Source organism: Bombus terrestris, chromosome 8 (genome assembly GCF_910591885.1).
Source record: "Bombus terrestris chromosome 8, iyBomTerr1.2, whole genome shotgun sequence".
Classification (NCBI taxonomy): Eukaryota; Metazoa; Arthropoda; class Insecta; order Hymenoptera; family Apidae; genus Bombus; species Bombus terrestris.
This window is the reverse complement of record NC_063276.1, coordinates 7,466,410-7,491,189: the sequence shown is the minus strand read 5'-3', so window position 1 is coordinate 7,491,189 and position 24,780 is coordinate 7,466,410. Positions and strand designations below refer to the sequence as shown.

Genomic DNA, 24,780 nt, shown 5'->3' with positions numbered 1-24,780 from the left:
CCTTTGCACTGCGAATATTATTTCAATTTCGTTACCAACAGCTCCCAACGCTTTTAAGCGCTTTATTTGAAATTTAATTTAACTAAAAATAAGACAATTTAAATGAATTAAAAAATAAATTCACTTAAATACCAATTTTATTCACGCTATTGATTGTATTTTGTAATTTTTAAATGTATGATATATCTTGAAACAATTTCCAGCGTGCAAGCCTCGTTTTCTTCGTTTCACAAAAAAAAGGTGGACATGAAAGAATGTCGAGTGGAACTCAACAAAGGAGCTCCTGAGATAAAAACTGATGTCGAGTCACATCCGACACGGGAGTGCAAAGGGTTAAGCCACGGACGTTTACGCATTTGAGAAACGTGTTCAGCTGTAAATATTAGCCGCTATATCCAGTTCCATTTATCCGATCGTTCTACGACTTACGATTGGAGATAGCATCTTCCACAACTTTTCTACAATATTTCACTTGGAATTTTCGCTAGGGGAAAACCCGCTGAAGAATCATTGCTTCGCTATCGTGACGCGAATCGTTTATTAAATCCATGTGTATAAAATACCACCACAAACGGATTTACCAATCTGTCTCCGTCATCCGAAAATTTGATCAGAATGACAAAGAGCCGTGACGCAATTTACGAGCGTCGAGTTGGATATTCGCGCACGAGCGCCTGGCAAATATAAGTGCGGAGGGAAGCGTCGTCATTCGGGGATGTTTGCGGGGTCGCGAGCAACCCCTTCCGATAAACACAGTCGCCCTCTCTCTGAATGAGCATCCTCCCTCTCTTCTACCCCTTCCCTAGTTCTCTATCCCAGAGGCGAAGCTCTCTCTCTCCCCCTCTCTCTCTCGCTATCTCTCTTTCTCTGTCTGTCTGTCTCTCTTTTTCGTTCCTTTGTAGCCTCGCGTGGCAAGGCTGTGCGCGGTAGTTACAATGCACGAGGGGTTGGTTACCGGAAGAGGGAGGTTGTTTCGAGACGGCGTTATCGACCCGTTTTCCCAATCCCGTAGCTACCTTAAAGAGGAACCCTTGTAAATACGAGGCGGCGCCTTTAATGGCTCTGAGAAACTTCCCTGAGACTATTTCTTTAGTTCTTCTGCGCGATTCTGCCGCATTCTTGTTTTTGGAACCGAATGCTTCGGATCTTTGTGTCCGCTGTATACAATATACTGGACGCATCGTGTTTTCCAATAAAAAGAAGTTTCCAACTGTTCAGCAGGATCGTAAAGATACGACGAATGCATAGCCATCAGCGGTGTAATTATTAATTACACGATTTATGATAAATTTGGAAAGTAAATGACTATTCATAACGAAGCAACGATGAAATAAAGTGTTTTCACCGTAGCTTTCGTTTGGTCGAGTGAAAAATGAGGTGGAAAGTAAGCAATTAATATCGGTAATGCCGGTCCGACAGAAATTACGATATTTTAATTTTCAGAACACAATGCGGAAACGCTCTCTGATTTCCTAGCAATGCGCCACGCATTCTGTTATTAGTTAATTAATTGGTCGGCTATGTACGAGTTGGCTGGTCGGAGTTTGGCCGTGTGGAAAGAGAAAAATTCGAAACGCCGGTTGTAATTTATAAATGAAATTACACACAATGGAACAATTCGTATTGTTGCGCCCAAGGAATTATTTATTCTTCCCAACGGCCGATGCGATAAATGCATATTTAACTGGCGTGTCGAGGCGAAATTGTGTGCGAACGGCACCCGTTGCACAACCACCTTCCTTTGCCATCTTTCGTGAATAGCTTCTTGATCTTCTTCAACGAACAATGAGCGGTTTGTAACACTTTTGTTCATTGATGCCGGATACTTGCCATCCGAGAGTAAGCAGATAATGTATAATTTAAACCTCATTGTTCGCGCTTTGCTTTTCCCCGCGCTAAGCGTTAATAGTATCGAGACATGTGTAATTTTGTGTGCTACACTAAATTAGCCGCGTAGTAATAATACATATATATAGTAAAACAGAAGAATACAACTGTTCCGTTGGTTTGTGGTAAAGAAGATACCGAGACAAAGAGAGTGCTGAGAAGCGTGCAAACGTGTATCGACGAATATCTCGTGAATCACAAATCAAATAAATCTGAAACTATTTTGATACCAATTCTAAGTGTAATCTAAGTGTTGCTATACTTATATTTCGCCGATTAAAATCCACAATTATCGACAAATAAATTTCACGATCGTTCGGTGGTCGCAAAAATTCAACAAGTTCGTACCTACAGTCTATAAAATCAGATTTTTCTACGATTATCAGTGCGAAATGTTTAACGATAGAAAATTGAACTTTTATTCTCTGAACGATCAGAAAGATACGTGGAAGCATTGGAAACAAGGCGCAACTATTACTCAACGTGCTTCTATCGAAGCAAATCGCGACTTTCCCCAGTAGTAAATTCCACGAGTGCTGCTTCTAGAATCCAAGGCCAAGCCAACCAGAATGCTCGACCGCCGTTTACAACCCACAATTCACTGATTCATAGTTTATTATGTAGCTCTTGCAATCCTTGACTTCCTACGTGCAGTTTTCAGTTCTCGGCGACCAAAGGATCTCTGCATGCAACTTCCTCTATCCATCTCGTTCGCCTCGATACTTTATTTATATGGCTAGCAGGGATTCTCTGTCTCTGCACGAGGAACAGCGTACAACAATAGGCTGACTCACGCCGATCTCGACAATTAGGACAGGCCTTTTCTACGTCCTGCGCGAGCTTTTCTGTCTAGACTGGTCGATAGGTCGCGTACTCGTGTGGGTGAGCAGAAACATCCCACACAATGGAATTTTGTTTTTTGTCTCGTGTCTCCTTATATTCTTGAATTCTTTCAGCCAACTACACGGGTTCCTTAGACTGTGAGTAGACGTGGGCTGTTTGAAGGTTGTAACATCGTCGAGACTGCGAAATATATTCGGACGGCTTTATCCCTCGGTCTTTTCTGTTTTTAGAATTTCTGTACTTAAATATAGCGTATTGTATAGCGTGAATCTATATTCGACGCGACAGAATTTAATCCGCGCGTTCTTAGCAATCTCAAGGGGAAGAAAATCATCGTTCCACGGATTTACCTGCTTTTAGATAAAATTATCGTTGCGTGGAAAGAATTTTAAACGCGAACAGCGCCAAGAGAAAGAGAGAAGCGGAGTACGTGGGACGAATTAGACAGGCCAGAATAATGCAACTTGTGTGAAATTATCGCAGGAATAATGAATTAATTATACGCGTTCGTACAGCAACAACTTCCGGCATATTTTATAGCGCACCCATTTTAACCCATGACTCGCGCATATTCGGAAGCAAATAAATTAATATCGATCTTTTGTTCGTCGTACTCATTACGTTCTGTGGCGCGTCAAAAGCAAACAAACAGAAAAAAGAAAGGGATAAAACTCGTTACATTTTTCCCTCGATTCATTTATTATTTTTCTTTTTTTTCATTCGACTTCTGCGGTCCAATAGCCACGAACGTAAAAATTGATAAAAATCTTCGATCCGGATCCGTGGCTAGTTTCCATTCAAGATCGCATATTTTCGTCGTTCGTTCCGCTGTGTGTTCGTTGATAGTTCTTGTACGCGTATTTCCTCCTTCCCTCGCATTTCACTTTTTCCCCCGTTTTCATTTTTCGTTCGAGTCCGGGCCGTTTCGGTACAATCTAAATCTCACGAAGCGATATAAATGGAAAAGATATTTTTTTCCCCCGATGGAGCTGTGATGGACGATCGGAAATGAAACGGGGCTCCCATGGAAACCGAATCGCGAAACGGAAACAGCCTGAATTGAAATAAAAATGAAACAAAAAAGAAAAAAAAAAGGACGGAGAAGAAGAAACTTAATTAACGAGGCTACTCCTATTCTCGAACAGTGTTATTCTCTCTTCAGCGACGCGAAAATACTTTCTTGTTCGAATGAAAATTATCGCAAAGGTGAACGAACGTTAAAAACGCTCGGCAAATGGAAAATAAAAGTGGAGTGCAGGTAGAAGGGCAGAAAAAAGAGAAGAAAAGAGGAAAAAGAGAGAAAAGGGAAAGGTAAAAGGAAAGAAAAATAAGCAGTAGTTTGATGCGAGTGCGAAAACGGTGGGCGTGCCTGGCTCGCATCGTCGCCCGGCAACGCGTGCATGCATAATGCACGCAAAAGCGTGCGCAGCTGCGAGACGCGCGTGCAGATGCATTTAGCCGGCCGACGATGCGCTCTTTAATGAGCTGCGATCGTGTGCTGCCCATGTTTCGCCTCCGATCACCGTTACCGCCACCGTTTTCCACGTTTATTAACCCTTATGTTGCTCGATTGTCCAGTTCTATTTCTCCATTAACCGCTTTTCACGTTGCTGTAAAAACATCGCCACTTCTTGCCCACTGTACCGTCGATTTATATTTTTGAAACAAAAGCGGAAAGTTCAAAATGTACGATTTGCAACGAATATCTTCGAACATTTAGAAAGAAGAGAAGATTTTCACGAATAATCTTGTAATCGAGATGTAACGTAGATTATGAGGAAAACGATCGACTGATGGGAATTTCACGTTCCTCTGAAATAACGATCCAAACGATAGAATGGAAGTTAGCAGGAGATGTTTGCACGAGTTACAATTCGGAGCTAAAATGCCTCTCGGTCGCGAGATCAGGAATACGAGAGATTAAACTCACGCCAGTAGCAATTACTTTCGGCGCCACGGTGAAGCAAGATGTTTTACGAGGTCGGAGAACTTGCAGAGAGAAGGCTCGCCGACCGAACGAGACGAGTGGAGTCGTTAAACGACGAGAACGCGCAAAATTCTCCTACGATCCCGGTATTTTCCGCCTGTTCCTTTTCCACTGAGAATCCCGTTTCCCGGGAACGCGACCGCTGAATAGCCGATTGCTCGAGTCATCGGTGCGCGTACTCGTCTTTCTCAGCGTTTTCCCGAAATAGACGGACGCATTTCAAAGGAGTGGAATGCAACGAAACGTCGAGGAGAGATTTTGTAACTCAGTCTCCGTTTGACGAATGACCGGCGCTACTTTGAACCGAGAATAGCGAACCGAAATATTTCGAGTCCATTGAAACGTACGATTCTTCAACGAAAGGATCTGCCGCCTTTTTAACATTTTTTCCATCGTAATTCTTGTCTAATCCTTACGTTCAGAACTAAAATATTCCTGTACCTCCATTTCCTACATCCCTTTCTTTGTTCCATCATTTTCACCAAACTACTCTCAGTTTCCATCCGCCGATGTTGTTCAATCTTCTTCTACGATAGTAACAAGTTTGGTAACGAAACAGAGATTCAGATGCGAAGAGAACAGAATTAAACGAACAAGTAAATAACAGCGACGTTCGCAGAGCAAAGCCTTTAACCCCGCTGTTTGAAACTTCAGAGGCAAAACAGTCGTCTGTGATCGACGATTACCTTCATCGATAATTCCATCGATTTACTCTCTGTTTCTTAGAGATAGCGGATTTAGCAAGTAAGCGTCTCGAGTGTCTCTAATTCGCGTTTCCTCTTCTCGTTCTCTTAATAAACAGTTACAGGCGAGAAAGATGCGTCGCCCGAAATGAGAGAGGAGTTTGGAAACCGAGAGCCAAATGGTCGTTGAAAGGCTTATATCAGTGACGGTTTGGCGAGTCCAATTACCAGACGCAGAGAGAGAAAAATCGGGCGCGCGTGCGTCCGCAGTTACGCCGATAAATCCGCGGCGAAATGTGACCATCTGTAAGAATAATGCGACGCGAGGGTCTCGCTTCGATATATCCGTCGGAGCAAGACCCGGATGTACGGGAATAGCGGGTCGCGCAAAATCCGCAGCGTGTCTGCGTGCGTGCGTGAGCGCAATAAAACCGGCACCGAGCAGGGGAAAAGTTGGCGGCCTGCCAGCCGGAACGAAGCTAATCTCACTTTCGGTTTTGTGCCGTGCACCAACCTATACCCTCGACACGCCATCGCTGTTCTTCTCTACCATCCATCGGCTATTGCCCACCTGTGCAAATTGCAATTCGATCGCGGCCATCGATTTTTCCAATCGTCGATCTCGCGCCTTTTTCCTCTATCTCGCGATCAAATCCTAATCGGAATGTTTCAGTCGTCGGATCAGAGGCCAGAAGCAAAATAAAGTGTAAAATCTGCGTGAACACGGGCGTATTATTCAAGAAACGTAACCGGGATAAATGAAAGAAGATAGGATGAGGGTAGAAAGGTAGATGATCTCGCCAACTGAACATCGTAAGGACACTCGAGATATTCGATATGCGCGTTTCTCGATATAAAAATCCGCGGATGAAAAAGAAAAGCTGGAGGAACTCCGCAGAACAAGTACGTCTACGTTGGAAAATCAAGTTCGAATCCTTGGAGACTGGGAATTACCAGAGTGAAGCTAACAATGCCTCGCAGCGATAAATGGTGTCTTGATTGAAACAGATCGACGGACGTGTCGGTCGGAACAGGGTGGGACCTGGTTGCATTCGAAGAAAGATTAGCGAGACTCGCAAATTGCGGTGGAAGGAAAATTAATGCGATTCCTGATCCGGTATTACGGCCGGATTAAACGACTCGCAATCACGCGACAGACACGAGAGCATGGCAAAAGTAAAAAGATGGAAGGAAGCGGTTTCTGCCTGTTGGAAGGCCGTCGTGTCTCGCGTTCGATGATCGTAGGACACGAAGGATGAAGAAATCGCTAAAGATCTCCGGTTGGGAACTCATCGATATCTGTCCATGCACCACCTGCTACCCGTCGCAGCCATCGTCAGATTGCACCTGCGTGCACCTCAACCCCTCTCGAACGCGCTCACAGACGGAAGGTGTGCACTGGAATTCGACGACGAACAGCTGCTCCCGGAGACCTTTGGCTTGTTCGACCGATTATGCAATCATCGGGGAAACCGAGGGAAACAGAGAGGAACCGAGGGTCGACCTAGACGCCATTTAAATGGATATTTGCGTTCCAATGCGTTCAGGTGTTGTGGGATATAAACACGAGCTTTTAACTGCATTGCTAATTCTTTCGTTGGATAGAATGGAATATGGAACAGATGACTTGTTGCGGGTTCAAAAATAAATGGATACTGCATTTTTACGTTAATTTGTAACATGTTAAATATTCGATTTCGATTCGTCGATTGTCCAAATCTTTCCTTATTTTCCATACATACTTGCGTTATCGCATCGTATAATTTTCAAGCTGGCGATTTTTCCTTTCATATACGTGTACGATACGAATCGTTAAAAGGTCGAGATTTGACACGTTAATTGGCTAACTTGATTCGGTAATTTAGAGTACTTTATATAAATCGAGTAGCAGCGAGATTCTTTCTTATTACTTGGGACTTTATCGTCTTTATTTCTGCTGACATAGTAATCGATGCCACTTCTTAACGTGGGAAACTCGATGAATAGTTGTACGAAGAAACGGTTTTTCAAAAAAGCCAGTTTCGCGAAGCGTGTACTTTCCAAGCTTTGCACCGATCGATCTTTCGTGTGAAAGACAGATCGTTACGTCATTCGTCTTGCAAGTCGTAATGCCACTTAAAAAAGACAGAAAGATCAGGTTATCATCCTGTAGCTTTCCGCGACCAATCATCTTTCTTTCTCGTTTTCCTTTCCCTCTGGGAAGCTTATTAACGAGCCTGATATTTCTGCTTCGAGAAAACTGCAATCGCTTCGAGACTCGAGCTCCTTCCTTGGAAAACCTGATATCTCAAAGGGACGTTATTACTCGAGCGTAAAAACTCCAACGAAGAAAATCTCTATAAAGCTTGCTCGCGTTACGACTTCCACGACAATTTCTATTGCAATTACTGAAAAACCGATTATCAAAAGCTTGCTTGGTATTTTCGTGAATTTTTCAAAGATGCTGAGTCGCTGGTCTCGTAGATAGTCGACGTGATTGCCAGGCAAGAACGCTTCGCAAAGGGCGTGCAAGTGTTCGAGCTGCACATTCCAAGATCTTCGAACGATGACAGAAACTACTTCGACAAAGTTCACCCGAAAGTTGTGCGAGACGTGCGAGGATCGAGCTCCGGTAACTACTCCCAAACACTTCACGTCCCTGAGGACTAACGTGCCCTCGGGATCGAGAAGTCGTAACCTGCGAAGCGCTCGTGGTGAAAATACTTTCTTCTCGTCCGTAAAATTTTCTCTTTTCCTCGAAACGAAACTTCGAATCGTTTTTTCAGGCACGTACGTACGAACAACGATAGAACTCTAGACACACTTGTACGATAATTTATCAATTAATAAATACGCGTTCGTGCAAACCGAAATTACGTTCGATCGTAGTTCACGGATAGTCGGAATCCAACGCAGGTTCTACGATACTAATAATTAGTTCGATCGTGCAACAACGTGCGAATGTAAATAAAATAATTCAGCCGAATATTCTCGTCGGCAAATTCACTGGCCAAACCTCGAGTGGTAACGCTGATAAAAGACAGGATTGTGACACGGTGCTGTGTGATACGGGTTAAAAGAAGAAGTAGCGGGAAGAAGCTCATCGATTCAGCAGTGAAATGTGAACCAGCCTGAGCCTTATCCCCGGTTGGTTCTTACTGGAACGGTCTCAAGCCGTCGACGTCATCAATATTCGTAAGGCGAAGGTGCTCCCTGATCGTTGGCGATAAAATTCCCTGGCAGAAAAGCTCGACCAACCGAGTCAAAGAGGATAGAATACCCGAGGCTCTTTACGATCCCTTAAAAGCAGCGGTTTCAAAGACCAAGGAGATCTCGCGACGGCTCGTAAAATCAGGAAGATCGATGACCATCCGTGGAAAACTGCTTGCAACCGAACCAAAGGACCGGAAAGGCAATTAATCTTTGGATACATTTGGTAATCGATAAACGAGAAAGAATGTCAGACTCGCGATATTATTTAACGTAGAGAATAAAGAAGTACGTTATTGGTAGCACGGAGAATGAGAGGAAGGAAAAAGCGTTTGAGAGGAAGCAAAAACACGATATTTCACGCGACCTGTGAGTTCAAGGGAATTCCAGCTGCTGGTAGTACGTACGTGGCGGTGGAAGAGCAGAGTACGAACGAGCAAACCAAAAGTTAGTTGGCAACAATAATTATCCGAGTTCTGCAACTAGTGGGTGAAACGGGCGAGTCAAGCTCAAACTGAAATGGATATAGCCTCCTAATTGCCTCGAGATCGCCATCCACCTGTGTACAAATTCGCAACCACTGTGTGTTTATTGCCGTACTGGCATCCCCTGATAATTTTCTTGTTTCGAAAAGTTCGAGCAAAGACAACAATTGCAACAGTTTATTTATTTTATCTGCCACTTAACGGACTGGGATTCGATACGATTACATAAAAGAAGTTTTTACGTTCAAATTAAGAAAATTGTCGATATTCGAAGTATAATAAACGATTAATTCGATGGAATTCTAATTATCTACTCTCACGGTAGATTGCCTACAATTATCGATAGATTTGATAGTTCGCCGATCTGCAAAGCAAATCAAAGTTAAACTTCCTTCTCCATAGTTGGATACCGAGCAATTTACAATCTTCCATCTAATATTAGATCCCATCGATTTCGAATTTCCATTCACAAACTACGTGTCTCTGCGTTTATAAGCTTTTTCCCAACGCACATGCTATATTTCAAACTTCTTGTACGTTTAATGGGACTTTGTTCTCTAAATAAAATAAATAGGAAATTCCGCAATTTTTAGATTCTTTTCTCTTTTTCCAGATAAAACGCGAAACGTATTTTTTCCCTTTTGCCCTATCTATTATTTCGCTTTTTCATCGTGCAAACAAATTAGATTTCATGTGGCGGGATATTCCGACGGAAGAGGGAACGTGCGGTACATACGCGCAGCGACGTAAAAAATTTATCGCGTGTAGCATCGTGCACGCGCGGATTCCACAGGCGTGAAATTATCGGCAGAAACGCGCGCGGAGTCGAGCAGAAGAAATTTCTTCTGGTATAGCCGGTAATGAAATTTCCTCGGGGAACATTGCATCGGATGCGCGACATCCGCGGGAAAAAGAATTTCCGGCCGATCGATGAATTAATCTCGTGCGCGTCGTCGGGCGAAAAAAATGGTGGGAGACTGCGAATGGGACGTGTAAATAGCGTTGTGCGCATTCACCTTGCAAATCAATACTCGGCCGCATCATTAAATTCAGGCTTTTAATTTAACAGCCGCGGGATTGGTTGCTCGATGAAAATTACGGCTCGCGCCAACCAAACCTATCCAGATCAAATAAAACCTGTCCAGAATTGTTTATTGGTTGTTGCAATTCCGCTTCCTCGATAACTTGCAGTTTCTAGCCATTGTGTTAACTGTTTTAACGATCGCAAGAAGAATTTCGATTTCCAGATAACTCGGGTGCTCTGACGATTGTGTTAACTGTTTTAAACGATCAAAGGAAGACATTACGTACTTCTACATAAATTAAACGAAGTAATTCAAGATATTAGATTAGGTTACAACATATGAAATTTCAGATCCTTTAACTAGATTGTATCAAAGAGTATGTTGCGTGCCTGCAGTCCGATTTATATTGAAACGTCGATTTATGCTTCTTGCTTTCATTTATCTTTTGTCGAAAATAGCATTGCAAGGCCTGCAACGTTCTATTTGCAACAATGAATATCCATGAACCCCCAATGTGCTACAATGAATACACATGAAATTAGTCATTTGCCTTCGTGAGTCTAAATTTAGCAACGACTCACACTAGCCAAACTAGTCAAAGATACGGTCAGATTACACAAGAATGTAGAATGTAGAATTTTGCCAAGGTATTCACACTAGACGATCAGAAACAATCAAATCTTATCGCAGTCTCTTTCGTTCCTATTCGCTCGAAGGAGAAACGATGTCGTTTTCCAAGCATACGTATAAAAATGTTTGTAACTGAAATCACGTAGTAGTTCGCTGTAATTTCGTACAAATTCAATTAAACGCTGCATGTTCCTTTTCGACAGTTGAGCGGGATCTCGGTCGCTAGGAAACTCGATCGAACCGCCTACTCTGAATGCTCTCACTGGATTACGTGTCAGCGATTTTGCTGACTTGACGTGATCTGGGCGTATTGTTATCGCTAGTGTGAATCAAGCTTGATGATTCTGCACAAATAACTCTAATACGTATTTACTTGTATTTAAAATTGAAGAATTAAAGAACTCGACTTCGAGAGAACGAGATCTTTTGAAAATAATTTTCGAAAGATCGCAAGGCTACGGATGAATGAAAAATAAATACTCTGATGAAAAATAAAGACACGTCTATTCTGAGAAAGGAGATCGAACATTCCATATGTCACGACCTAATACAACATAGCCAGGAAGGAGAAGGTGTCATGCGCATGCGCGATGGATCGTCACACACGAACAACACGATCGACGATGGATGAGTCACCTAGTAGGTGACTGTGGATTCATTCAAAAGTCGTGGCTCGTCTCGTATACTGTGTGACGATGTGCGATCGGTGTCCATTCGGGTCAAGCGATGCAAAACCTCTCTCTCCCTTTCCCCTGCTGTTCCATGGCTGCCCGTGGTGTTGCGCAACTGCGCATACGTGAACGCGTATGCCAACACAGCCGATATCGATCTCGAAATTATGCATTCGTCGAACGACGTTTCCTACGCGCAGCCTCGTCGCCCAGCGATTTTCCGCTTCGGAACGGTGAATTAAAACGCGAAAAACCGAACGATCCATTTTTTCACCTCAATCTCCGGACAAACGTTTTTTGTTCTCTTCTTTTTTCTCTTTCAATGCGAGATTTTATGCGAGAACTCCTCGTGACAATTGAAACTTGTAATTTCCATTTTCCAGTAATTCGAAAGAAGGAAAAAGGGAAAAAAAAGGAGAAAGAAAGAAGAAACCAATTCGAAATCAATCAAAATCGAATCACTTTTTCAAACGCATCATAAATTCATAGCCGACTAACGTGCGCAGTAATAAACTTTCGCGCTTTTCAATGCAAATCTTTCGAATATGAAATATCGAAGCTGCTCCCTTATCGTTGCAAACTCTTCAATTATGGAACGCAATTTATGTTTCATATTCTATTCGCTTTATCGTTGAATGAATAGGACACATTTGGGAATCCGGGGATGCGTAGTCTGGTGGCTAATTAGGCTGGTTAGTATCGGGTCGGAAACGTGAGGTATTTCGACCAGACAGTGATACCAGCTTTTTCCAGGCCATTTACAGGCTACACGCCGTTCATTGGCCGCCAGATGCGGCCTTGTCGACATGTGGTTCGACTAGCTTGCAATTCGTGCATACGCCGCGCGCCTAATGTTAAATGCATATACTACGGGAATACGACAGACCGCCCACGTGCTGTTCAACGATACTTTAATCTGCCGTTTGCAGTGTGTCCTCGTTGCAACTGTACCTACATCGTTCTCCTAAACTTTCAAACGATTACTCCACCGGTCGACGAGTAATTGAAAATCTCCCTGCGATCGTCTTAACGCGTTCTCGTATATTATAATAGCCAGATTTTGAAATCAAGGGAAATGAAGGGTTGTGCAATCAGAATGACGAACAGCTCAGAGAAATGTGTCTCGTGGAAATATTTGAACATTTACCATGGAAAACTGTCAAGCGGTAATTTCGTGGTGAATTTCAAAAGCAAAAGTTCGTAATAAAATTGCAAAATATATATAATAAATCCATGTAATTTCGTATAACGAACATAATACATTCATAGATGATATTTACGAGCGACGAAACACCTCTGCGAGCCTCCTCTATACATCACAGTCGTTCATTAATCGGATTCTCTCGCTACTTTTGTATCGATAGAAGAAGGAAATCACCGATTCGAATACGTTTCACGATCTCGTAACCGTAGAGGGAGTCGTCTCTAACGAACACGTCTTTCGCTCGTTCGATTCTCAATAAATCTCGATTTACTATGTTCCCAGGAGTGGCCCACCTTTCTCACGGTTTGCTCTTTGAAGACTTATAGAGCGACGTTTCTTCTTGCTCGAGCGAGGACTGTCGGACGAGCGACTCGACTTTGAGAAGTTGGCAGACGAGGAAAGAAAGAAGAAAAAACAAGTGTCGACGTCTTTGCAACCAGGATTGGTAAGCTGCCAAGCAAGTCGTACGTATTACAACCAGTAACCACTGCTATCAATCTCATTCTCGTACAATCTCCTCGCTCCATGTATATTTTTTACTAAACTTGCACCCATTTCTTTTTTCTTTTTTTTCTTTTTTTTAATGGAACTGCATTCACCGCATTTTGCGCAAACGATCGTCGATCAAACGAAAAGTATTTCCGTAACGAGCGAAATTAATTTCTGAACTTGTTAGAATCGTTGGGAATTCTGTGATTAATGTGTCACGGTATTTTTACTACGGAACTTGCCTTTGTTATGCATGCGCTGTTGAAATATTAAATTCCCCGTGTTCTGCTAATTAGAAAGAAGAAACTACGAATTATTTTTTAATTATCGGTAATGTGGGAACGGGAATTTTTGACGATTGTTTCTATCGAGTAACTGAGTTTCAAGTGTCAGAGATACGTGAACCGGCCGAACAACTTGAGGCTGGCACGACTATCCAAAGTTTCGAGACTGTATACAGGCTATGCGGAGTTTGCTCGAATACAGTGAAAGAGATTCTGAAATAGGGAATGCCTGGAATTTAGAATAGTACAGCCTTTGAATTATATTCCATCGCGTTGTATCGTATTTTTACCATCTCAATATACATAATGTTTTTTATCCTGATATTGAAACTTTCACAGATAAAATTTTCAACGACACACGTTTCGCTAATTAACGCATGATATTTTCACGTAGAATGTATCTACTCTTCTTTCCTCCATTTTCTTTTGAGTTTCTCTTCTAAAATATTTACGCGACGTGGATTTTCCTCGGGCCGAAATAGAGAAGAATTCCATTCCACCCCCGGTTTTTGCTCGCTATTACTACGAAGTATCATCGTCCGATGCAGAGAGAGAGAGAGAGAGAGCTGACAGTGTCTCGTAGTTGTATTTTCAGCAACGTGTCATCCGGTTCGCGTTTTATGCGATGCGTTTATTTTCGGAGGGAGGCGGAGGGAGAAAAAGGGGAGAAAAGAGAAGTTGGTCGAGACGAAGCGAGGAATTACAGCGACGCAGGCCCCACTTCAAAGGAGCCCTCGTTACTTTATTAGCGCGTGCCTCTACCTCGTACCTCGCAGAAAGAAAGATCGTGGCTTTGAATCTTTGCTCGTGAAACACTGGATAAGTTCCCAGAACGATCGCATAAATTTCTTTGCTTTCCACGCGGCGGCAGAATCGAAACCGATGCTCCGGATCTTCCTTCGGACGTTTTCTATTTCTCTAGAACATCGAGAATTATCGTTCTCCGCGTGGTTTTCTCTTTTCTCCTTCGGAGAATACGTAATCGCGAGCTTTCGATCGATCGCGAACGCGTCTAAACGTCCAGTGATTGAGGAAAATATTTTTATAAACGTATTATGCATCGTATACGAAACTTCTCCAAAATTTAGTTAGCATTCTAACGAGACACGATTATCGTACGTTGGTATAATTTGATATAGACACACGTCTGTGTCGGAATATATTTAATAAAAAATTAGAATAGCAATCTCAAACATATAATTAGCGCCGAAGCTGATCTCGCCAAATTTTCAGACTTACTAATAATATCTAATTAAACGTTTACGTATCTTAATGATTTTTAAATGTATGAGCGATTGCATACATTTTCAGACCCGTTTCATGTAACACACATAATAATCTATAAAAAGTTTCTACGAGTGTTCGAATACTTTCGTGACCCACTCTACGTAATCTCCAACTTTCGATCGAACGCAGATTCTACATTCGATAGAACGCACGTGTCTAATATATTTCCATTGTCGTGCTATTAATCTTTCTCCGCGGAGAAATTGAAAAATCACAGGGAATCCCACAGAACGGAATTGTGGAACACGCGACCAACTTTTCGCATCGATGCTTTACGCTTTCGAGAGGTTTACAGGCGATCTTGCGCACGGCCAAGTATGCATACTCTAGACTCTAGGTCTAGACTCTAGGCTCTAGAGGCTCGAGTGGACATGCAGGAAACGAGGATGAAACGAGAAATAGAGAAGCAATCGCGACGGCTATATCTGTCCGATGACGTAAGGGGACTTTTGCGATGCACTCGCTTCTCTTTCGACTTCCTGCTGCCTGTGCAGAGAAAAGAAAAGAAGAGTGACGCACTCACGATTTCTAACTCGACGACAGCTATCCACTTCCCTCTGATCAACACGAAATCGGAAAACGTGTTCTGTTAACGACGTGACAAATGCTGATGGCATACCATTGTTAATTACTAGCGTATGAATGTTAATATTTATTACTAATTCCTGCTGAGAATTTATCACTTAAAAAAGAAACTCCAAGCTACTGAATTTCTTTTTTCAAGCTACCGAAGCTACGAGAAGAATTATGATTTCTTGATGGAAACAGCGAATTAGCGAAAGTCACGCTCGATATCGTTGATATAACGTGTATTTATTTATATTTATAGCAAAGAAACTTAACGACCAAGCGCAGAATAGCAGAGAATTAATCAACTAGAGTAAAACTGATTGCCGAATCGCCTCGAGTGGCCAATGGCCGATACGATTCTGGCGTGGAATAATTGGCGAATTAATGAAATAATTTTGTCAATTAAGGGACTATCGAACGAGAACGGGTCTGGAAATAAAATTTGCGAATAGCAGGCTTGCCAAAGCATGCCAAGAATAGTTTCTCTCTATCGAATCACGCGGTCTTTCGTTAATTTCCTAGAGCAAATGCCATTGTGGAGAACCAACTGTCGCCGATGAATATACCGATTCCGTAATTGAAGCGCAATGCAACGTAGAAAATCGGATTATAGTTGAAATTTCTCTCCGCGAATGTGACTTGCTAGTTAAAATTTGACATTTCCAATACGGGGCAGCGTCTCAATTATTCAGGCGCTCGCCGAACGACCGAGAATTCGAAAGTAAATACTCCGGTATTTAGGCATAAATCGAGTTTAATTCATTGGCAACGTCTAAAATTAGTCAGATATTTAGAAATTGAAATAATTCGATGCGTGATTGGATTTCTCCGGGCAGATAAAATTAATTTTCCAGAGTCAGAATATACGGGCAACCAGATTGATTTCAACTCTACTTTCTGTCAATTTCTCGGTTTCATTTCAATAATTACCCGATTGATGTTCCATTCTCATCCAGGAATTTTATTTAAAAAATCATTCAAATCCTGAAAAAAGCTATCGTAAAATTTCTACGAAAAATTACAATCGTCGTTATATCGTCGCGACCAATCCGATAACTCTGACGTCGAGTGTTCGTTTTCGGACAAAGCTTGAAAATCCCGCAGTTCCATCAACATCAGCACCCTCTTTCGCTTCAGAGTCAGCACTTCCTTCCTGCGTGAAATCCCTCGTACGAGCTACGATTCTTTCCATCTCCTCTCGCCCCTTAAAACCAGAAGAGATTCAACCAGACCAGGCAACGAGTCTTTTGTTTGTGGACCGGTTCTTCTTGGTTCTTCGAATCATTTATTCCCCTTGGCGCGCCTCCCTGCCTACCCAGATATCTTTTCCATCCTTCCCACCCAAGCTTTCTTTTTTACCCCTCTTCTTCCGCTCCGCCCTTAACTTCTTCTTTCCCTTTCACAGCCTGCTCTTTTTCTATACCCTGTCCTCTACAGCGCAGTCTCTGTCCCTAGAGAGACGATGCACTTTAAGGCGGCCCTAATTCCACATGGGTTCGCCCCTCTCTCTCTCTCTCTTTTTCTCCTTTTCTCACACTGGTTTAATCAATGAGCCCAATGCTCGATCCTATCGTCGGAAACCTTCTTGTCCGACCTTTGAGTGGCTCGCTCGGTCGTGCCCTATTAGGTACGACCCTATCCGACCTCTCTTCATCAACCGTAGGATAGATATAGCCCACGCGTTAGAACGAGGTTTTGCTCTATTATTCTTTTCTCCTACTGATTGTTCGCAGATGAAATATTTGCCTGGCGATGAAATATTTGCCTTTTCTCCGGTCGCCAAAGCGGAATTATTGCGTGGTACATCACGTTGGAATTTTTATGCGGCGACTCGAGTCCAACGGAGAAGTTAGACTCTTTTTTAATATAAATATGAAAGGGTTGACATACAGCGAACAAGGGTTCGGTATACAGTAAAACCTCCGTATTCGCGGTTTTACCTACCCTAAGTTCAGAATCAGTTTCACCTATTTAAGCCGTGGTTCTGAAAAATTGAATCGGAAGCTTCCAATCGAGGATTCTCAATTCTGAAAATTATATGAGCGCTGCAGAAAAACCAGCATCACCGGTAGCAAATGATCCTTCTAACGATTTTATCATCGGATATTTTCATCAGTATTTTTTGACCGATCGATGAATTAAATTCTGCCGATCGATATATAAGCTACGTGATCTATGTTCGCGAATATAGAGATTTCACTGTACTTGTAACAATTGACGCAGACGCAGATAGATAATTAGAGCGTATACGACAATGTAATCAGCGTTCTTACCTTTTTCCAGATGCTGCGAGATTGGGCTCTGTATCCTAGGAGTAGTTTGCAGTTGTGCGGCGTTTCCTGGACGTCCTCGGGGTCTTCTTCCAGGTCGCGGCTGAAATACAAGCGAAATAGGTTTACTTTTGCCAGGCAGTTTCTAAAATAACGCTAAAAACGAAAGTACGGTTCGAGAACACTTGACTTCTTTATTACGTCTGTATTTCCCTACGGATGTATGATAGTAACGTCAGTCTGGCCCCTTTGTTGTCACTCGTAAAGTCACGCGACGGCACTCGAAGGCTAACTTGGACAGGGTTGCGAATAAACGGGGTGCAGGCGGTCCGCGTCTTTGTTCAACTGGCGCATTTATTACCGTAGATAAACGCGACAGCGTGGACGGCACTAGAGATAAACGCCGCCACGCTGTTCCGTATACTGGGTGATCCGGGTAGAATGCAAATAGCTGCACAGTGTTAATTTTATTATTAAAACACCATAGACTTTTACGCGTTTACGGGAAATTTACAGAGGCACAGTATTATAAAATAGTTCAAATGGTCACGAAATAGTCAAAGTGCGATATTTATTACTTATTATAAATCATAACAAATATTATTTAATCTGTGTATTAATAAAATATTATTTAGTCTGCCTACTGTGTTCATGGAAATATGAACTCGCATAAACGTACGCAGGCTAATTTTCGTCGAACGAATAATATTCATAGAAGAAATTTTGATTGTTCGGGGCACCCTGTATAACACCGAAATATCAAACTACTCGAAAGTCATTGTAATTATTTCAAATAAAATCTCGACGCTCGCGTAGCATGAACTTTGGTATTATTTTGACCAAACAATGGTAAAGATTCGTGAATTTATAGCAGCCTCGTTTGTTTGGGTCACGCTATACAATGGCGGTGTAAAGGGGCCACCGGGTACGCTGTGCGAAGAAGGAAACACGAAAGAAGGCGAGACGTAGGCGAATTTACGAGCGTGGAAAGGATACGCGGCTGGATTATCGGTCGGTGAATATTCTTGAGGAACAAGCTGCAAGAGTGGTGGAGACGCCTCGAGAGAAATTAAAAGCCAGTATCGGTCATGAATATACGAAAAGGTGATGGGGAATTGCCTCCGAAGAGATACACCCGATAAGACGCTCTGAACAGCGAATAAACTAAGCGGAGTTTCGAACGACGTGCATTCTGTCGGATTCCATCGGAAGTTATCCATCGATCTGATACGAGTTTAAACGTTCGAAGAGCATTCGTAGTTGCGCGAAATTCCCCAGTTTCCGAATTTTACGACCATTCGACGATCTCGCTAACATCGATTATGCCGTTTCACAATTTCGAGTAAAACGTAAATCTAAATATGCAACGTGTTTGAACACTTTTACGACCAACTGTATATTTCAGCAACATGCTCGCAAACACACGACAAACGAATAACAAAATATTCGCCAGTACTAGAAAGGACGTGCCTTATAATCCTTTTTCCTCGTGCAACTCGGTTCCTCTGGTAACGCGGTTGAAAAAGTGAGGGGACAGGTCGCGACCTCCTCTAGTCTGAGTGCCAGAAAAGAAGACTCCAGCCTGTTTTATTGTGAATCGAGGTTAAAGTCTCTGGCACGGGACCAGGCATTTCACCTAGGCCGTCGCATTCCGCCGGATGCACATGGCCACGCACATTATGTGGCCCTTATGTAGTCTCGTGTGTATGTATGTACCTTCCTCACATACCGACCGCTTCCCCTTATGTAGCCACGGCCGGCTGATCTACAACTCGTGTACACACAGGCAAGCATTAAAAGGGGAGGCGGTCGTCTACACGGGGGAAGCTCATGAAATAAATAGTTTGCGCCGTCGCTCCGGGCTTTGTGTCGCTGTTGCTGCGCCAGTGGCGTAGCTTCGGCTTCCTCCGATATCTGCACCAGGAATGCGGAATAAGTGGGCCGACCGAGGAATCTCGCACGACCGAATTATTAATGTTTCGTCGCGGCGAGACTCGTTAGAAATACGCCGACCGAAGATCGTATCGACTCGCTCGTTATTCGCACGCGAGCAACCTAATCGATTCCACCGACGAAGCCGACGAATATCCATAAGAGCCTGTATCACTGGATCAGGAGCATGATTTATACGCAGCTTTTAGCATGGGACGCCCGAGTGTTTAATTACGATTTACCTCTTATCACGATGATAGTGAAAATACAAGTAACCGTATTCTGATAGCAGCAAATAACCAAAGCTTTCTTCCGATAAATAAATTTCCACGATACGTAGGAGCTTCGCGTTGAATTTCTCGTAAAAGCGATCGTCTGCAAAATTTAAAAGACGGTGAAGCGCGTTCGTGGACACGTTTAGATATCCGATAACGATAAACGTATGGTAGGGGCATCGCGCAATTACTGTAACAGGGTCGTGTAGTGGTCGAAGGATATGCAGTCTGGGCAGAGCGTTACGGTCGCCTCACGGATGATCCCATAATGCCATTAACGCACCGAGCAACCTCCGCTGTTGCTAGTGATATCGTTGCCGCAGGCGGATATAGGCGGATAGCACCTTTTTCCGGCATATGCTAATCTAATTAATGGCGACACGGAAAGTCGAAGCTGTGTGTGCGACGATCGGACGTACGTATGTGTGCGTGTGCAGGGAACAGTCTGGCGCTGCTTAAGTGGTTACCTATGTAACTGGAAAAGATCAGCGCGCAAATATGCATTGGCGTAGCCAGCCGAGAATATCGACCCAACTAACGAATAGTACGGACCAGCTTCGATAACGTAAGAGTTCAATTTGCGAGAAAAGACTTTTACGATCTATCGAACATCTTTTATATTGTTATGAATCTCTTCTTCTACGAAAACTCAAACTCGGAAAACGTTCGTATTTCAGTTTTGCGTCGTTTCACGATACACCAAGACTATAGCCAAACTTTTGATCGATAACGTATGCAGACACGAAGGGTGGCGCGATAAAGCTAGCCAGCTCGCTTGTTTACCGATTTTTACCGCCTACTATCGTGGCCAACCGGTTCTCTGGATACCGGTTGCTCTTTCCTGCCTGTAAACTGGTCCACCCATGCTGTCGACCCCCCTTCGTTCGCAGTATATTCGCCATTTTATCCCGTCCACAAATCTCGATCAATTTCCTCGGCTTTTTTAATCTTTTCCTCGCACTTTTCTTCGTTACCCTTGCGCACGATTCACCAATAATGTGTTCTCTCAGGTGTTTATATTTCGCCTTTCTGCTTGCCAGAAAGCTTGCCAGTTCATTGGAAGGTACCAAAGACATCGAACCAATCTAAAACGGTGGTAGATAGGGAATATGAAAGACAGTCGCCATTGAAGAAAGCATTATGCGATCGTGAACGAATTCACGTAACAGGGCGTATCGTTTACGCGACTTTGACATGCGACAGCAACCGCTGTAAGAGAGATACGGCCGACGTGACTCGTTTTATCTATGCGCATACTTGACTCACATACAAGTCAAGTATCTCGGCGAGGTATTGACAGTCAGGAGGGATCCGTCTGTTCGATTCGCGTACCTTGACGCGTGATAAGTGACAACGACTGATAACAGCCGCGTATTCACGCCCATTAGCACACCGCTATCCCAGCCTTGCTCGATTGGATCGTTGAGAATTTTGGTTCGCTCAAAGTTTCCAGACGAACGAGCAACGTGCGAATATTTGCTCGCTAATTCCTCGAATACTTCCTCTCTGCTTCGATCTATTCGTTCAGCCATTTAGTCGATCGATTGACCTCTGACTTGGCGGATAGTCTAACTTCTCATAAATTTACCCTCAGAGATAAATTTTACGTTTATGAATAATTGTCGGGCAGCCGATGTCTGAAAGAGGAATCTGGGAATACGACTGTCAGATATGCAATAGCGGCCGATTAAATATGACTGAACGTTGCTATTCGTAGCAAAGCGGAGTGATTTCGAGAGACGACAAAACAGCAGTCATCTTAGAAACCATTATTAATTCAGAATTTTTCGCTGAAATAATAATAAATAAATAGTTACACGCTACCTACCGATGAAAGAGTAATCTTCTTGCCTTCTCAGATTGATTGCGCTCACAACTAAATTTTGAACGAATCTATTGATAAATATTTTACACTTCTGTTGCTCCTTTTGATAAGGATCTATAACCAACTTACACGACGATCATGAAAGAAAAATATGGAGAAATGATATTTTTGTGTTTTACAGAAAAGCAATATTCAGCCTTAAAATACTGACGATCGATTCTACATAAACAAAATTCCCTTCCTATTTGATTTTGGGGCTAAACATATTTCATTGAATATTTAAAAAACATCGATCGTCGTAATATCCAAGTTAGAGACACGGTTGTTTTTCTCTTTACAAAACATGGTGGGTTGATTATCTATTTTTAAGATCTGCAATTTTAAATCTAGAAGCTTGTTTCCCCACCGTTGGCCCAGGACTCTTGAAAAATACGAGCTGAACAGCATAAAAAACATACATAGAAAAAAAGAGAAAAGGAATGAGAAGAGGAGAGAAGAAAAAAGCTAATTCAGCAAGTGCTGGCGAAAAAGTTACGTTTCACGGCGGTTCTTTGAAAAGTGGTAGCGCGGTTAAATCGAGCCACCCTGTATACGCATTCATGCATAGTACACGCGTTCCCGTCGTTCGCAAAGAGTCGCAGACGCGTTTATGTAGACATTCGTACATATGTACGAGTATCTACGTATGCGCGCGGCGCTCGTCTCTCGGCACATGGCCGATGTTCTATATATAAGCGCGTTTCTATGTAAGCGGTGTGTGTAACGCCAACGGACCGGCAGATATTCCGATCGATCGTACCGGGTTATCTGACTGCCAACGAGAATTCATTTTCCCTTCCATTCGTCTCTCTTTCTCTGCAGGCTCGCTCGTCCACCCATACACCCACCCTTTTCCCTTCTGCCACCGTCTCTTGCTTTTCTTCCTTCTCTTGCCGTATCCGCGCTCCTCTTTGCTCGCTCTGTTTCACTCTCTTTTCTACACGCGTACATAAAGGATCTCGCGTACACCATCGCTCAAAAGTTTCTACACGCGTGAATAAAGGAAAGGGCTCTCGAATTTTTCCCTCAAATCGATCCTATTTCGCTCTGTATATCTCCTTTCAATTAGAGCCTCTTTGTCGCCGAATCTCTTTCGTGTCAGGTTTGTGGTTAGGACTTTTTGATTAGGGCTTTCATGTAGGTACATGTGTGTCATATCGAACATTTTCTCATTCGTTTCACCAATTACTATCCGGTTTATATCTTTGGACCCGTTCGGTTAATTCATTTTCATAACCTACAATGTTGCATTTAACAAATAATTTTATAGTACTTGCCCGGGTATTATAAAATTTTGTGATTTTTAATAGAGCACTCCGAAGTTGGCGCTATAAACATAACCAAAAAGAATTCGCCTGGTACTCAGTGGACGTGTTAATTCAACCTGATAAAAGATAACCTCACTTCGAAAATTATCATAAATAGAGCTAGCTCGGGCTTGCAAAAGGATTAGTCAACAAGCATTTGCGCAATTCTATTCGAATCGATGCGAAAGCGTCGTTCTTGAATGACATCGGTTTCCATGAGTTTTACCAGCTTATAAGTTCGCATACATTATCCAAAGACACGCTAAGTGTCTGCCGTATCTCAAGTACACAGTCGACAGAATTTCAAAGTCGTTCCTTTCGAAAGTTACGAGAAAAGTGTCTATACTTTCTTCTAAGAGTATTTCCTCGCCATATAAACGAAAGGAAGTTTCGATAGTTAACGAATTTTGCTCTCTCCTGGTTGCGCTTTGCGTTCTGTCACTTACCGGACACGTTAATCACGTTATGCGTGTACGCGCAAATAAAAGAAGAACTGGCGGAAAAAACGTAGGAGCAATAATCGAATTCGCCGAGAGTCAAGGGCCTTTGTTCTTTCTCGCGTATATTTTCGGTGCCTTCTGAAAAATTGGACCGTCCGCGTCGTTGTTTATCCTCCTAAATTTAATGGCGTTAAAACAAATAGATACAGGGGATTAAAATTCAAAGCGATTGAGATCGGGCGCGATTTAACGAGAACAGCAGTTTCCGGAGAATTCGAGGCACAAAGCTGTAAATTCGAACTAGTGACCATTTACACTCTGCTTTGAAGGAAACGCACGAGCGACAAATTACGAGTTTACGTTGTTTAATATCCGCAACGTGTATGGAATCGAACGCTGCAAACTACCTTTTAATATTCCTGATACAACGAAGTAAATATTATCGCGACGAAACTCGATTTATAGTTATGGTGAACGTACTATAACGCGTACAGCTATAATGGAAATTTCGAAGATGAAAAATGGAAGGTTTGCGTGAAACGCTCCGAGTGTCGGGCTAACACGTATAATGCTGTAGAACCACTGAATCACGTTCTATTTTCTTCGCGGGTTGATAAGGAAATCGTATTAACTCCGCCATTAAAGGCGGAGGTGGCAATCAGAGTGGATCTTTAGCGTTGGAACACTTACGTCTCGTGGCGCTGGAGCCGTGGAATTGAAACCAGTTCGAGCCGGTCACCGAGCTGCACGTTTATCCATGAAAAATGGCCGTCCGTTGCGTTTGACTTTCACTTTACTTGACACAGCACACAATCATTCATCGAGCGCCGGGGTTAGAATTAAAAATCGCGCGTCACGCGCCACGAGAAACCGATATACATGTATCGTATACGTACATATACATATATATCTATATACATATATATGTATATATACACCACCGGCTGTATCACGATTCTAAACGTTAAAATCCTGCACGCTCAAAATGCGACGTGTATCTTCACTGTGACAATCATTCCTTCGGTTCACTCGGCCTTCGAAGCGGGTACTTGTCGACATCGATCGAATCGATTCTGGTTACGAGCCTCACATATCGATAGGATCTCTCGATCCGTTTGGCTGCGATGCGACGACACTGTGATACTTCACGAGAGAGGATCGAAATATTTTCGAAATATTTGACGATTCCGCGCGACGCGTTTAGCTCTGGGATGCTCGGAAGATCGAGCTCGAAATAATTGGTAAATTCCGTTTAAAACGTTCGGACGGCGTATCGTAGTCGGTTAGAAACGCGGCGGCATCGTTAGGGAGCACTGCGTCTGGGAATGTTGCCAATTCGAGGCGCATTTCACTCGCAACTCGCATCTATCGCGTAAATCACAATTTCTTTCACGCGCGTCTTCGCGAACGGATTTATCGCGATTCGAAAGCACATATACATTACACACCACCGTTTTC

The 24,780-nt window shown here is 42.9% G+C and overlaps 1 protein-coding gene across 5 annotated transcripts in view; it reads right to left on the bottom strand.

Annotated features, from left to right (window-relative positions):
- The window catches only part of LOC100643532 (probable JmjC domain-containing histone demethylation protein 2C), a 227,361-nt gene that overhangs the window by 144,057 nt on the left and 58,524 nt on the right, over positions 1-24,780 (bottom strand). For all 5 annotated transcript variants that reach the window (XM_012311264.3, XM_012311267.3, XM_012311265.3 and 2 more), the window contains exon 7: positions 17,508-17,607. In XM_012311264.3, the coding sequence (XP_012166654.1) occupies positions 17,508-17,607 (100 nt within the window). The remainder of the gene's footprint in view (positions 1-17,507; positions 17,608-24,780) is intronic.